Source organism: Mustelus asterias, chromosome 15, assembly GCF_964213995.1.
Source record: "Mustelus asterias chromosome 15, sMusAst1.hap1.1, whole genome shotgun sequence".
NCBI lineage: Eukaryota > Metazoa > Chordata > Chondrichthyes > Carcharhiniformes > Triakidae > Mustelus > Mustelus asterias.
Genome location: NC_135815.1, coordinates 23,874,095 through 23,886,739, shown reverse-complemented (window position 1 = coordinate 23,886,739; position 12,645 = coordinate 23,874,095). Strand labels below are relative to the sequence as shown.

At 41.3% G+C, this 12,645-nt stretch overlaps 1 protein-coding gene across 2 annotated transcripts in view; it reads left to right on the top strand.

Moving 5' to 3' along the window:
* The window catches only part of foxn2a (forkhead box N2a), a 64,083-nt gene that overhangs the window by 42,138 nt on the left and 9,300 nt on the right, over positions 1–12,645 (top strand). For both annotated transcript variants that reach the window (XM_078229656.1, XM_078229657.1), the window contains exons 5-7: positions 3,933–3,994; positions 6,155–6,223; positions 11,460–11,574. In XM_078229656.1, the coding sequence (XP_078085782.1) occupies positions 3,933–3,994; positions 6,155–6,223; positions 11,460–11,574 (246 nt within the window). The remainder of the gene's footprint in view (positions 1–3,932; positions 3,995–6,154; positions 6,224–11,459; positions 11,575–12,645) is intronic.

Genomic DNA, 12,645 nt, shown 5'->3' with positions numbered 1-12,645 from the left:
ATATGAGTATTGTGTTCAATTCTGGGTACTACACTTCAGGAAAGATATGAAGGCTTTATAGAAGGTCATAGAGGTTTACAGCATGAAAACAGGCCCTTTGGCCCAACTTGCCCATGCCACCCAGTTTTTACCACTAAGCTGGTCCCGATTGCCTGCATTTGGCCCATATCCCTCCAAACCCATTTTACCCATGTAACTGCCTAAATGCTTTTTTAAAAGACAAAATTGTACCTGCCTCCACTACTGCCTTTGGCAGCTCGTTCCAGATACTCACCACCCTCTGTGAAAAAAATTGCCCCTCTGGACCCTTTTGTATCTCTCCCCTCTCACCTTAAACTGATGACCTCTAGTTTTAGACTCCCTACCTTTGGGAAAAGCTGTTGACTATCTAGCTGATCTATGCCCCTCATTATTTTATGGACCTTTTAAGATCACCCCTAAGCCTCCTACACTCCAGGAAAAAAGTTTATCCAGCCTCTCTTTATAACTCAAACCATCAAGTCATGGGAACATCCTAGTAAATCTTTTCTGCACTCTTTTTGGTTTAATAATATCCTTTTTATATTAGGGAGACCAGAACTGTACACAATATTCCACATGTGGCCTTACTAATGTCTTGTACAACTTCAACAAGATGTCCCAACTCCTGTATTCGATGTTCTGACCAATGACTCCAAGTATGCCAAATACCACCCTGTCTAACTGACTCCACTTTCAAGGAGCTCTGAACCTGTACCCCGAGATCTCTTTGTTCTGTAATTCTCCCCAACGCCCTACCATTAACTGAGTTGGTCCTGCCCTGATTCAATCTACCAAAATGCATCACCTCGCATTTATCTAAATTAAACTCCATCTGCCATTCATCGGCCTACTGGCCCAATTGATCAAGATCCCGTTGCAATCCTAGATAACCTTCTTTACTGTCCACTGTGGCACCAATCTTGGTGATATCTGCAAACTTACTAACCATGCCTACTAAATTCTCATCTGAATCATTAGTCTAAATGACAAATAACAGTGGACCCAGCACAGATCCTTGAGGCACACCATTGGTCACAGACCTCCAGTTTGAAAAACAACCCTCTACAACCACCCACTGTCTTCGGTCATCAATTTTATATCTAATTGGCTACCTCACCCTGGGTCCTATGAGATTTAACCTCATGCAACGACCTACCATGTGGTACCTTGTCAAAGGCCTTGCTAAAGTCCATGTAGATAATGCCAACTGCACTGCCCTCATCTACCTTCTTAGTTACTCCTTCAAGGTGCAGAAAAGATATACTAGAATGGCTCTAGGAGTGAGAGACTTCAATTATATGGATAGATTGGAGATGCTTGAGTTATTCTCCTTGGAGGAAAGAATAAAAGGCAAGGAGATTTGACATCGAATTTTAAAATCATGAGTTTAGACAAAAAAGATAAAGGAACTGTTCCTGTTGGCAGAATGATTGAGAGCCAGAGGACATAGATTTGAAATGATTGCCCAAAGAACCAAAGGAAATACGAGGTAAAATTTATTCTTGCAGTGAGTGGTTGCAATCTGGAATGCACTGCCTGGAAATATGAAGATATAAGATATAAAGATTCTCAACTGTGGCTTTCAAAAGGGAATAAGGTATGTAGTTAAAAGGGGGGGGGAAATCTGGGTTATGGGGAAAGAGCAGGAGAGAGGAACTAGTTGGATGAGTCATGCAGAAAGTCAGCACAGCTCAAGCCTGCCAAATGACCTGTGTTGTAACTATTCTATGATTTTATGGTAGCATGTTTACATGGAAGGTACAGTCGGCCATTCACCCAACTGAGTTTTGGGAAGTCAGGTATGCTTGTTTCAAACAAAGTAAAATGCTGGCATCAAGAGCAGTGACCAAGAAGCAGTGGAACAAACAGCACTGTCCTTTTCTTGCTTGTGAGGACAAATCATCTAACTTCCTCTCTTTCCTCTTTAATCACTGACATCAATCAATCCCTATCTTCCAGCTTAGTTCTGATTTTTCAAAATCTCTTCTCCACAGAAAATTACTTTTAGCCCATCATTAACTTCCCAACTGTCTAAAGTCCCATATATGTTTTCTTATCCATTTAAGGCCGCTCCATTAGTTTTTTGGTCCAACCACAACAATTAAGACCACACTGGCCAAAATGACAGCACCACGCAGTATAGCTGCAATTCAGATTCACAATTCCCTCCTGATATGTTTAATTTGTACCATCCCCAACTGTCTCTGCATATCCTTTGATCTTCTGACAATGAACTACTTGTTGGTCCATGTTCCCTTTGTTTCATCATGAGTGACCACTCATTCAGCCTCAATTCTTCCCCCTGAACTCCTTGTTATTGCCATATCCTCTCTGCCTTTAATAATCTCCGTCAATTTTTTTTTGTGACCTTTTCCCCCTTCTACCCTTCTTCGGTATTCTGTAACTATCCTCAAAGTACTTTGCAGAGCAATGATGTTTCCCATTGCCCAGTGAATATAAATAAATGCAATGGGTGTGGTAAAATACTGATGCTGGATTACAGCCCCTTGTCTTGTCATAGCATGTTATAGCAAAGTCCAAACTAATAGAGGACTAAAGACATTTTGGGACAGCTGAGTTTTTTAACTTAATTTTTAGCTTTAATTTGCTGGCTGAAAAATGAATATTTATGCATTTATATTGTTGTATCTGATATTGCTATAAAGAAGTGAATTCAGGTAATCCAGCTATGGTTATCCCTGTATAATAAGAGTAACGGGTTCTTTTGTAAAACGACTTGTGTTCTGTTGTAATTCAGTCTCAGTGTGACCTGGTACTGTGATCACAAGTCCAAAGGGTCTTTTGGCAGCCCTTATTTGAAACAACACAATGGAATTATCCAGATGGTAACAACAGGAAGCAGTAAACAAACTTTATAACTGAAAGGAACTTTTAAAAAAAAAATCAACTGCATTCTGATCATTACATTTCTAATCTCCCTATTCATCTTGAGTACCAAAAATTAAATAGCTCCAGTAACCAATGTGCTATCTAATTTTGCTGTCCAATTTTTCCCGACACCTTTTGTCAGGTTCTTCTCCACCTGCTGTGGCTGACTATACTACTCATACATGTATTCAAATGTTAAGAATGATCATTGCAGGAAGTAGCAGAGAAAGGCTATTGGCTGTGGAACGTTACCATAGTCTAACTCAATGTCTTCAGGATGGAAAAGGGATGAGGAATTAGTACAATGTACATAAGGTGCTGGAACTTGCATGTGATGGCGCACCTTGGAGTGGTTGACATAGGTTATTTTGTGAGTCTTTACAGGGTGAATCAAGTTACCTCAACTTGAGCTTCCATCTACTTTCCAACAACATTGATAAAGGGTTGAAGACAAAGTCTGTTCCTTTTGACTGCAACCGCATAGAACCTCTAGACACATGGTTTATAAAAATGCAGAAAATATTGGGAAGTACGTTGTCTAGTGAAAGCTTTGGCTTAAACAGTCTCAGTTAAGTGAAGGTAGAGCAGAGAATGTAATCATGATCATCTGGTTAATTTGTTATGTTCCTACATATTTGACGGATTTGGTCCTTTTTCTTGACTGATCTTAGTTGATCTTAGCTGAGGAAGCAATGTGGATGCTCGCAATTACACTTGGTGTCAGTGTACCAAGGCAAGGAAATCAGCCAGAGCTTCCATTCATCAGTAGCTGAGGACTAGTACTGAATAGTGTGCTCGTGTGTGGATATCTGATGAGCAAATAATTGGGCTCAGTTGTGATCTCCCCCATCATCAAACAGCTTGTCAAGATTCATTGTTTGGTCTCGCAACAAAGAATGGCTACATGGGCAATAGTTTTTGTGAAACGGCAACTCAGCAAGAATCAGTATCGTCAGGAAACTGGTGGAGTTATTTGAAAGTATGTTTTTAAAAAAATATACATCTATTGATGTTTCTTTCAGTGCATCGCCACCTCATCACCTCACAGCAATGTCACCACAGCTCCAAGGCTGCCTTCAGAACGGTGAGTATACTTTTTAAAAAAGGTATATACTTTGATAAACAGAGCGTGCAAGTGGAAATGCGCAACAAGTTAATCATTCTTTCATTGGAAATGCTTTTTGGCTATTTTAAAAGTCGTGATTATTTGTGATAGAAAATAACTGATACATTTCTATTTTAAAAATATCAACGAAAATGTTTTGAAATTTCCCCAATGTATACTTTAAGCTTTTTTTGACAGGTGATAAACTGCCATTTAACTGAATTGGCTAAAGGGGAAAGCTTCTGTTTTGCTTTTCCCTGCCATCTTTCTAACCTTATGGCTTGAAAACATTGACTCCTTATGCAGCACAGTTCTGTCAACCTCCAATATCCTATTGAGCTTTGGCACCAAGGTTCCTTAACTGCAGAGAGTTTCTCATGTAATGTCCCACAATAGGCTCCTTTCCAGCAAGGGTTCACTGAATAGTGATTTGGGCTGGAATTTTCCAGCCCTTCACTCTGATGGGATCTTCCAGTCCCACCAATGTGAATAGGGATATCAATGGCTCACATGCTCTGCAGGGAGCTGAAGGATTTCGGCCTTGGAGTTGAAAGCTTTGCAAGTATTATCTGTTGTCCTCTCTGACTTAAATGCTAAACCAGTTTGATGCCCTACTACAGCCCTGGCTGAGCCTAAGTAACTGGGCTCAGATCAGGGCCTTGGTAGTCTGCAAGGCTTAGGTACTCAATAGATAAACTTGGTAAGACATCGAGGAAGGGAGGAGGCACTCCAGATAAAACTGTCCCACTGCCTTAGCAGAATATGAAAGAACCCATTTGGGTTTTTTTACTGAACCACTTGTACTGGGAAATGGTTAAAAGAAAATGCATGGCTGCTGTTGCTCTGCAATTCTACCTGCTTACATTGGAGTATTGATTTCAGAGAAATCGTGATAACAATAGAACAAATGAGTCTGTACAAGATCATGCATACTCATGGTTCAAAAGTTACAATCCCTGATGTATGTTGATTAATTGATCTTAGTCAATACGCTCATGGGGCATTAAAATTTTCTCCAGTATTTTTGGACCCGAGAAGAAAAATTGGCCAGAGTTCAGCATTTCTATCGAGCAATTCTTGAAAAGCATACGTGTCTTAACATTGGATGATAAGGATCTAAGCCTTCACTTTGATTTCCATAACGGGATTAATGAGTTTGTGCCAAATAAATGGATGAGTGGCTCTGGCCACATGCCTCCACCGGGAAAAAACATCTATAATTTACTGCAGCTGTTTTTTTTTAATTCTCTTGCCCAAACCAATCAGTGATCAACCTGCATTTATTATTGCTCCTTTTCACCTTTCTGTCCTGAAGACTGATCTTTTAGGTATATGCCAAGTTTGCCACTCTTACTTCAATTCTGCAATCAAGTAATTTGTAAGTTCACAGATGTTCATAAGTAGCTATTTTTCATGTGAGTCTAGCTGATGTGTTGGCAGACTCATTAACAGCATGGTGAGCCCAGTTCTCTCATATCACACACATGTACTTACTCACAAGTATCACTGGATAGTGACCAGGAACAAAAGCCTTGGGATTCCACCAAGGCTTATCCTTTTTCCTTATTCTGGTCAGTTTTAGTAATCCAATTCTGCCCCAGCTAAGAACAGCTAGCTCATCACAGAATATGAACTGAACTTCAGACATCCTGGGTTGTTTACATGGTTCCTTTGTCAATTTATGCATTGAGAAGATGACTTAAATCTTTTAATATCAATGTAAACAAGTAACAATATGCTGCATTTTGCCAGAAAAGTAATGCATTTCCTTCCCAGATTGGGGTTTGCATTGTACTGCGAGGAAGCTGTATGTAAATATCCTTTTCACTGTTGGCAGCACAGGACTGTTGTGTCTAGAATTTCTATGCTCATGTTTGTTACTATGCCTACCAAATCTTAGCACTATAATTGGCTGTTGGCAGCTGACTAAAATCTGGCCAGTTACAGTAGGTTGTTCATAATTTATATTACTGCTCTCCCAGGAGAATAGAACTGTTATGTTATTGACTTGCCAGTGAAGAGCCTTGATTGCAGGTTTTGGCATTTTTATATCCCTCTGCAAGCAGGCTGGTTATGTACGTGGAGGTTGATAAAGTTGATTGTTTATGACCCTTTGAACTTTCATATTTCTTTTGTTAGGTTCGGATATCGATGCTGCCACTGCTATGATGTTGCTGAATTCGTCTCCAGAGCAAAGACTTCCTCAGTGTAAGCCTTAATTTTAAAAACATTTCCCCTTTATTCCCCAACAGGTTGTGTTAATAAGGCAGTAATGCCCTCTCCTGTGGTCAAGTTGAAGACATTTAATTAAGAATGTAGAAAACTGTCTTGTTATATTACTGCAAAGTGAATCAAGGCAACAGCTTTAGGAGTTCCTCTTTTTCTCACTCCACATTTTCTGCCCATCTCCCCTGAAGCTGCCAACTCCATAAAAGATTACAGTATAGAAGGAATCCCATCTTGTCTGTGCCAACAGCAATCAAAAACTAATCCCACAATCTCACCCACAGCCTTTTATCTTCCACTGTTTCAAATATTTATCCAATTTTCACTTAAAAGATGCAATGAGCCATGTCTCGAGCATTACTTGTGGCTAAGCAATTCTCTTTGTAAATTTTTCTGCTAAACATTCTCCTAGCTCTCTACAACAAAAACAGAAAATGCTGGAAAATCTCAGTAGGGCTGCTGTGGAGAGAGAATAGAGCCAACGTTTCGAGTCAGGATGACTCTTTGTCAGAGCCCCTAATAAGAGCTCTCCAAAAAGTTTAAATTAATGATGGCTTCATCATTGATTCTTTAATGAAAATAAACATTCTTTCCCTCTATATGAATCTTGCTTCATTTCAAAAAATCTTCTTGGCTTAGCTTTCCATTTTAATTGGAAAAACTTGCAGTATCTCCAGTTGCTTTTTATTGCAACATTTTCTCACCCTGACATTATTCTGGGTCAGTCTATATCAGGCTTGTCCAATGTGTCACCTGTGGGCCAGATGTGGCCTGTAAAGCCCCCCATTGTGGCCCAGAGGTAGTTTTCAAAAGGCCAGCAAGTGCAGTGAAAGATTCTGAAACAAAGTGCTCCACCAATCATAGGCCATTCCTCTCCCAAATTTAGTCTGCGATTGGAGGAGCAGTAACATTGGCGAATATACTCCAGAGAAGCTGGGGGAGGACCGGGGGGTGGAGTGAGAGAGACTTGCTCTGGGCTGGGCTGGTTAGGGAGGGGGAAGGAGAGAGGCTCGTTGCTGGCCTGTAAGAGGCTGAATATTATGATGTGGGTTGCATGGTGGTTGGGTTGCACTGTGAGGATGAAAAGATTCACAGCCCAGGGGTGTGGGATTTGTGTGTGTGCATGTCTGGTTCATTGGCAGTCTCAGGATTCCCACTTGCCCACAATCACATTCACTTACATGGTGGGTGAGGGTGAGTGAGTGAGCATCAAGGGAACCAGACAAACAGACTGTCTTTCTCATACTCTAATGGTGATCTTTATTAATTACTCTTTTTAAAATTTTCAATTTATTGCTTTGGCCTTGCTTTATTTTTGCTCAGCGAATTGTTTATTTTCTTTGTACCTCAACTTTAATTTGAAATTCACATTTGATGCTGTGCCAAACTTTATCTTTCTGAAATTAGCTCATTGGTCCCTTGTGGGCAGCACGGTGACACAGTGGTTAGCACTGCTGCCTCAAAGCGTTAGGGACCCAGGTTCGATTCTGGCCACGGGTGACTGTGGAGTTTGCACATTCTCCCCGTGTCTGCATGAGTTTCCTCCGGGTGCTCCGGTTTCCTCCCACGGTCCAACGATGTGCAGGCTAGGTTGATTGGCCATGCTAAAATTGCCCCTTAGTATCAGGAGAATTAGCAAGGTAAATGCGTGTGGTTATGGGGATAGGGCTTGGGGTGGGATTGTTGTCAGTGCAGGCTCAATGGGCCAAATACCCTCCTTCTGCACTGAAGGGATTCTATGAGTGAGAAGAAAATGGAAATGTGGCCCCCAAGTGAAATGTTTGTACAAGCCTGATCTATATTGTGTGGTCTCTATCCTAATTGTGCAGCCGAAGTGTACATAATACTCTAACTATGGCATAATCAATGATTTAGATAAATGTATCATTATTCTTTGCTTTTGTATGCAATGCCCTTATTTATCAACCTGGACTTGGCCCTGGAGATCTAACTTATGGTTTTCTCTACCTCCACATCTCTTCGCCAAACTTTCAGTGTCTTTTCGTTGAATGTATTCTCTCATTCCTTGTTTTTTGTTTCAGCTCTATATTGTCTTGTACTTCTTTGCACTAAATTGCATCTGCTACTTGTTTGTATTAAAATATATGTAGGTTAATTGAATAGACAGTCATTTACAGTCCTGTTTATCATGTTTTCAGTAAATTAAGATTGTCACTTTTGTATTCCAATCTAAATTATGAGTATATGCAGAGAATAAAGTAATTCCAGCACTGACCCCTGGGATAAACCACCTACAAATCATCTCTGATCTAGTGTTGGCCAAAAGAAATTTCTGACTAGCTGCAGGTACTAACACTGCTTTAGCCATATGCACTAATTTCGGTAGAAAACAGCTTTCATACACACTCACAATATGGATAAGTGTACTACACATGTAGTTACTTAACCAAGTGCCAGCATTAAATAACCAAGTAAGTCAAGCACTCAAAATGATCAAACACTCCTACATTACTCTTCATCTTATCATTTTAAGAAGGAATACACAAAAATATTATGAATTTCCATGGAAATTAGTATTTAAGATCATAATCTCAATAGTTCACTTCCCCCCCCCCCCCCCCCAAAAATTGTTACATAGCATATTTAATTGAGGAGAATTGAAACATAATTAAAGCCTCCATCTATTCTCTGGCCACTTTTAACTGCCTAGGGGCACCCCATCAGGGTCTTAGAACTTAAGTTCTAAGAACTTTTCTTGGGATGTGTGGTCTACAGGGGCCAGCAGCCTAAGTGATTGATATTCAGATGTGAGTCCAGACAGTGAGTTTTGTCAAACTAGTCCGTAATAATTCAGCCAAACGCCAGTTTCCCATCACCAAGCACCCTTTATTATGTATCAAGAAACCACTCCCACGGCTCACTGCCAGGTAGCGTAACACCTCGGGACCTCCAACACTGGCCAGGTAAAGGACGGGTTTAAAAGGCCCCGCTGAATGCTTCCTATTGGACAAGCCTCTGCCTGTTCAATAAGGGAGCTTGTACTCCAAAGCCCATGGGAAGATCTATCGATGATCCCCTGTGGCCTTCATGGCCATCATAACATCATTAATCCTTGGGGTCCATAGTTGAGTTTAAATAAGTCCTTGTTCAACATGCACATATGTGCATTTTGCAGCAGCAAACAGTGGGTACAGCTAATGTTCAACTGCCTTAGTCATGGATATTTGGACCAATTGTTGCACCTCAAGTACTGCCCCAGCTGTTTTTTATTTGTGGGATATGGTGTCCCTGGCAAGGTGAACATTTATTACCCATCCCTAAAAGCTGAGATCAATTAGCTCAACTTCATAGGCCTCAAAATAGATGGGTGGAAGGGAGCATTGTCTCTTCGTCTGCTCTGGAGTTTTAACTCCATGATATGCAACACCAGGATCTCTGGCCAGAAATCAGCTTGATTGCTAAGCTTGGGTTCCAGTCAGGTGAGTGCACTGAGGCTACAAGAGAGGTAGGATACCTCCAACTGCTGGTGGTGGTGCAGTTACTGATCACACATACTCTGTTCAGGGACGGACCAGGAAGATGGGCTATTGTGGTTGCATTTGAGATTTTTAAAAAAAATTAGTTCTCACCCAAATTGTGGGTTAAAATTCACCCCATAGTCTCTGTCACAGACTTTATTTATGAGTCACAAGTAGGCTTACATTAACACTGCAATGAAGTTACTGTGAAAACCCCCTATTCGCCACACTCCAGCGCCTGCTCAGGTACACTGAGGGAGAATTTAGCATGGCCAGCATGTCTTTTGGACTGTGGGAGGAAACCAGAGCACCCAGAGGACACCCACGTATTCATGGAGAGAACATGCAGACTCCGCATCGACAGGGACCCAATGCAGGAGTTGAACCTGGGTCCCTGGTGCTGAGAGGCAGCAGTGCTACCACTGTGCCACCGTGCAACTGAGCCATGGGAGAAAGACCCTGTCATATCAGTTCACTGCACTTTTACAGAATCACAGAATATTACAGAGCAGAAGAGGCCCTTCAGCCCATCGAGTCCACACCGATGCTTGAAAGGTCCAGACCTGTCCACCTAATCCCACTTGCCAACACTTGGCCCATAGCCTTCAATGTTATGGCACGCCAAATACTCATCCAGGTACTTTTTAAAGGATGTGAGGCATCCCACCTCCATCACCCTCCCAGGCAGTGCATTCTAGACCATCACCAACCTCTGGGTAAAAAAGCTTTTCCTCACATCTGCCCTAAACCTCCCACCCCTCACTTTTAACTTGTGTCCCCTCGTAACTGATCCTTCAACTAAGGGGAACAGCTGCTCCCTATCCAGCCTATCAATGCCCCTCATAATCTTGAAGACCTCAATCAGGTCGCCCCTCGGTCTTCTCTGCTCCAGAGAAAACAACCCAAGCCTCGCCACCCTCTCTTTATAACCTAAATGTTCCATCCCAGGCAGCATCCTGGTAAATCTCCTCTGCACCCCGTCCAGTGTGATCACGTCCTTCCTATAATGTGGCGACCAGAACTGCACAGTACTCCAGCTGTGACCTCACCAAAGTTCTGTACAACTCCATAAAGACCTCTCTGCTTTTATAATCTATACCCCAATTGATAAAGGCGAGTGTGTCATATGCCTTTTTCACCACTCTATTAACCTGCCTTTCAGAGATCTATGGACAAACGCACTAAGGTCCCTTTGTTCTTCGGAACTACCCAGTGTCAGACCTTTCATAGTATACTTCCTTGTCAAATTACTCCTTCCAAAGTGTATCACCTCACACTTTTCAGGGTTAAATTCCATCTGCCACTTATCCGTCCATTTGACCATCTCGTCTATATCTTCCTGTAACCCAAGACACTCAACCTCATTGTTAACCACCTAGCCAATCTTTCTGTCATCAGCAAACTTACTGATCCTACCCCTCACATAGTCATTTATATAAAATGATGAACAATAGGGGGCTCAGCATGGATCCCTGTGGTATGCCATTGGTGGTGGTGCAGTTACTGGCCTCCAGTCACTGAAGCCGCCATCTGTCACCACGCTCTGTCTCCAACCACTAAGCCAATTATGAATCCAACTTATCAGATCATCCTGTGTCCCATGTGCATTTTAGGTAAGACTAATTTTAAGATAAGGTGATGGGCCGTCCCAAACTCAGAATATAAAATGGAATTGGTTCCTTCAAATCATCTTCAGTAAGTGATTATCATCATGTCTCCACATTTACTTGTTTTGTCAGGTGGGCCATCACAGCAACACAGTCCAACACTGAGCCGAAAACGGAGTCATAAACGTGCATTTTCAAAGCTTGCCCCCATGATGGTGAAAATGTCTGAAGTCACGTGCAGAACAAGGTAAAGAAGTGTTCAGTTTGCTGCTGTACAGTGACTGATCAAAGGAATTCCAGACCCATAGGTCCAACGGTAGGGCTATCATAAGCAGGAATACATGAGAGGCCAGAATTGGAAGAGTGCTGAGATCTCCGAGGGTGAGAGGAAGTTACAAAAAGGGGAGGGGCAAGGCCATGGGTGGTTTTACAAACAAAGATGCAAATTTTTAAATCGGGAATTGCTGGATTGAGAATCAATATGTTTCATCAAGTGCAGTGGTGGTAGGTAAATAGGACTTGGTGCAAATTGGAACACTGGCAGCAGAATTTTGTATAAGTTCTAGTTTACAGAAGGTGCAAGGTGGGAGCCCAAACAGAAGTACAATAGAATAGTAAGTCTTGAGGTAATAAAGGGCTTTATGGGTCAGGGCTTCAGCTGCAAATAAGCTGAAGCAAGGTGGTGTGACATAGTAGTACAACTGATATCTATGTTTTATATATATATAGTTTTTTATGTTTAAGGGGTATGCTTAAAAATTCAGCTTTATGTTACACAGGCAGTATGTCTGGTCAGAATGCAGCTCAGATTTTGGGAGAGCAGGATAATTATTCATTTCAACATTGCAAGTGCTTATTTTAAGTAAACAAAAGTCCATTAGCTCTACTTCCAAGTTCCCCTGGAATTTCTGATTAGAGTGATTGAGAGGATTTTGTGGTGATCTGGTTAATATGCAGAGCAGGGTCTATAGGAGAGAGAAAAAAGGCTTTTGCAGAATGCAATTATTTGCAGCTGAAGTCTGATTAAAGTTAGAAGGATTTTGCAGGCTTCTGAAACTCGTCTCTCTTTGAAAACTCCAAGACTGTTAACAAATTGTAAAGCAAGTATGCCTGGAGTTGCCAACTATACTTATTTTAAAGTGAGTTTGATCTGTGCATAAAGGTGGCTTATTTGGAACTGGAACAGTTATAAGGTAGAAAGTAAAGTTGTTTCCTTTCATTTTTAAATATTGTTCAACTGTTAATGGTTAAGCTGATGCATTTGTTAGCAATATTCAAACTGTTATTAAATTAAGTTTGTTTCGCTATAAAAAATCCC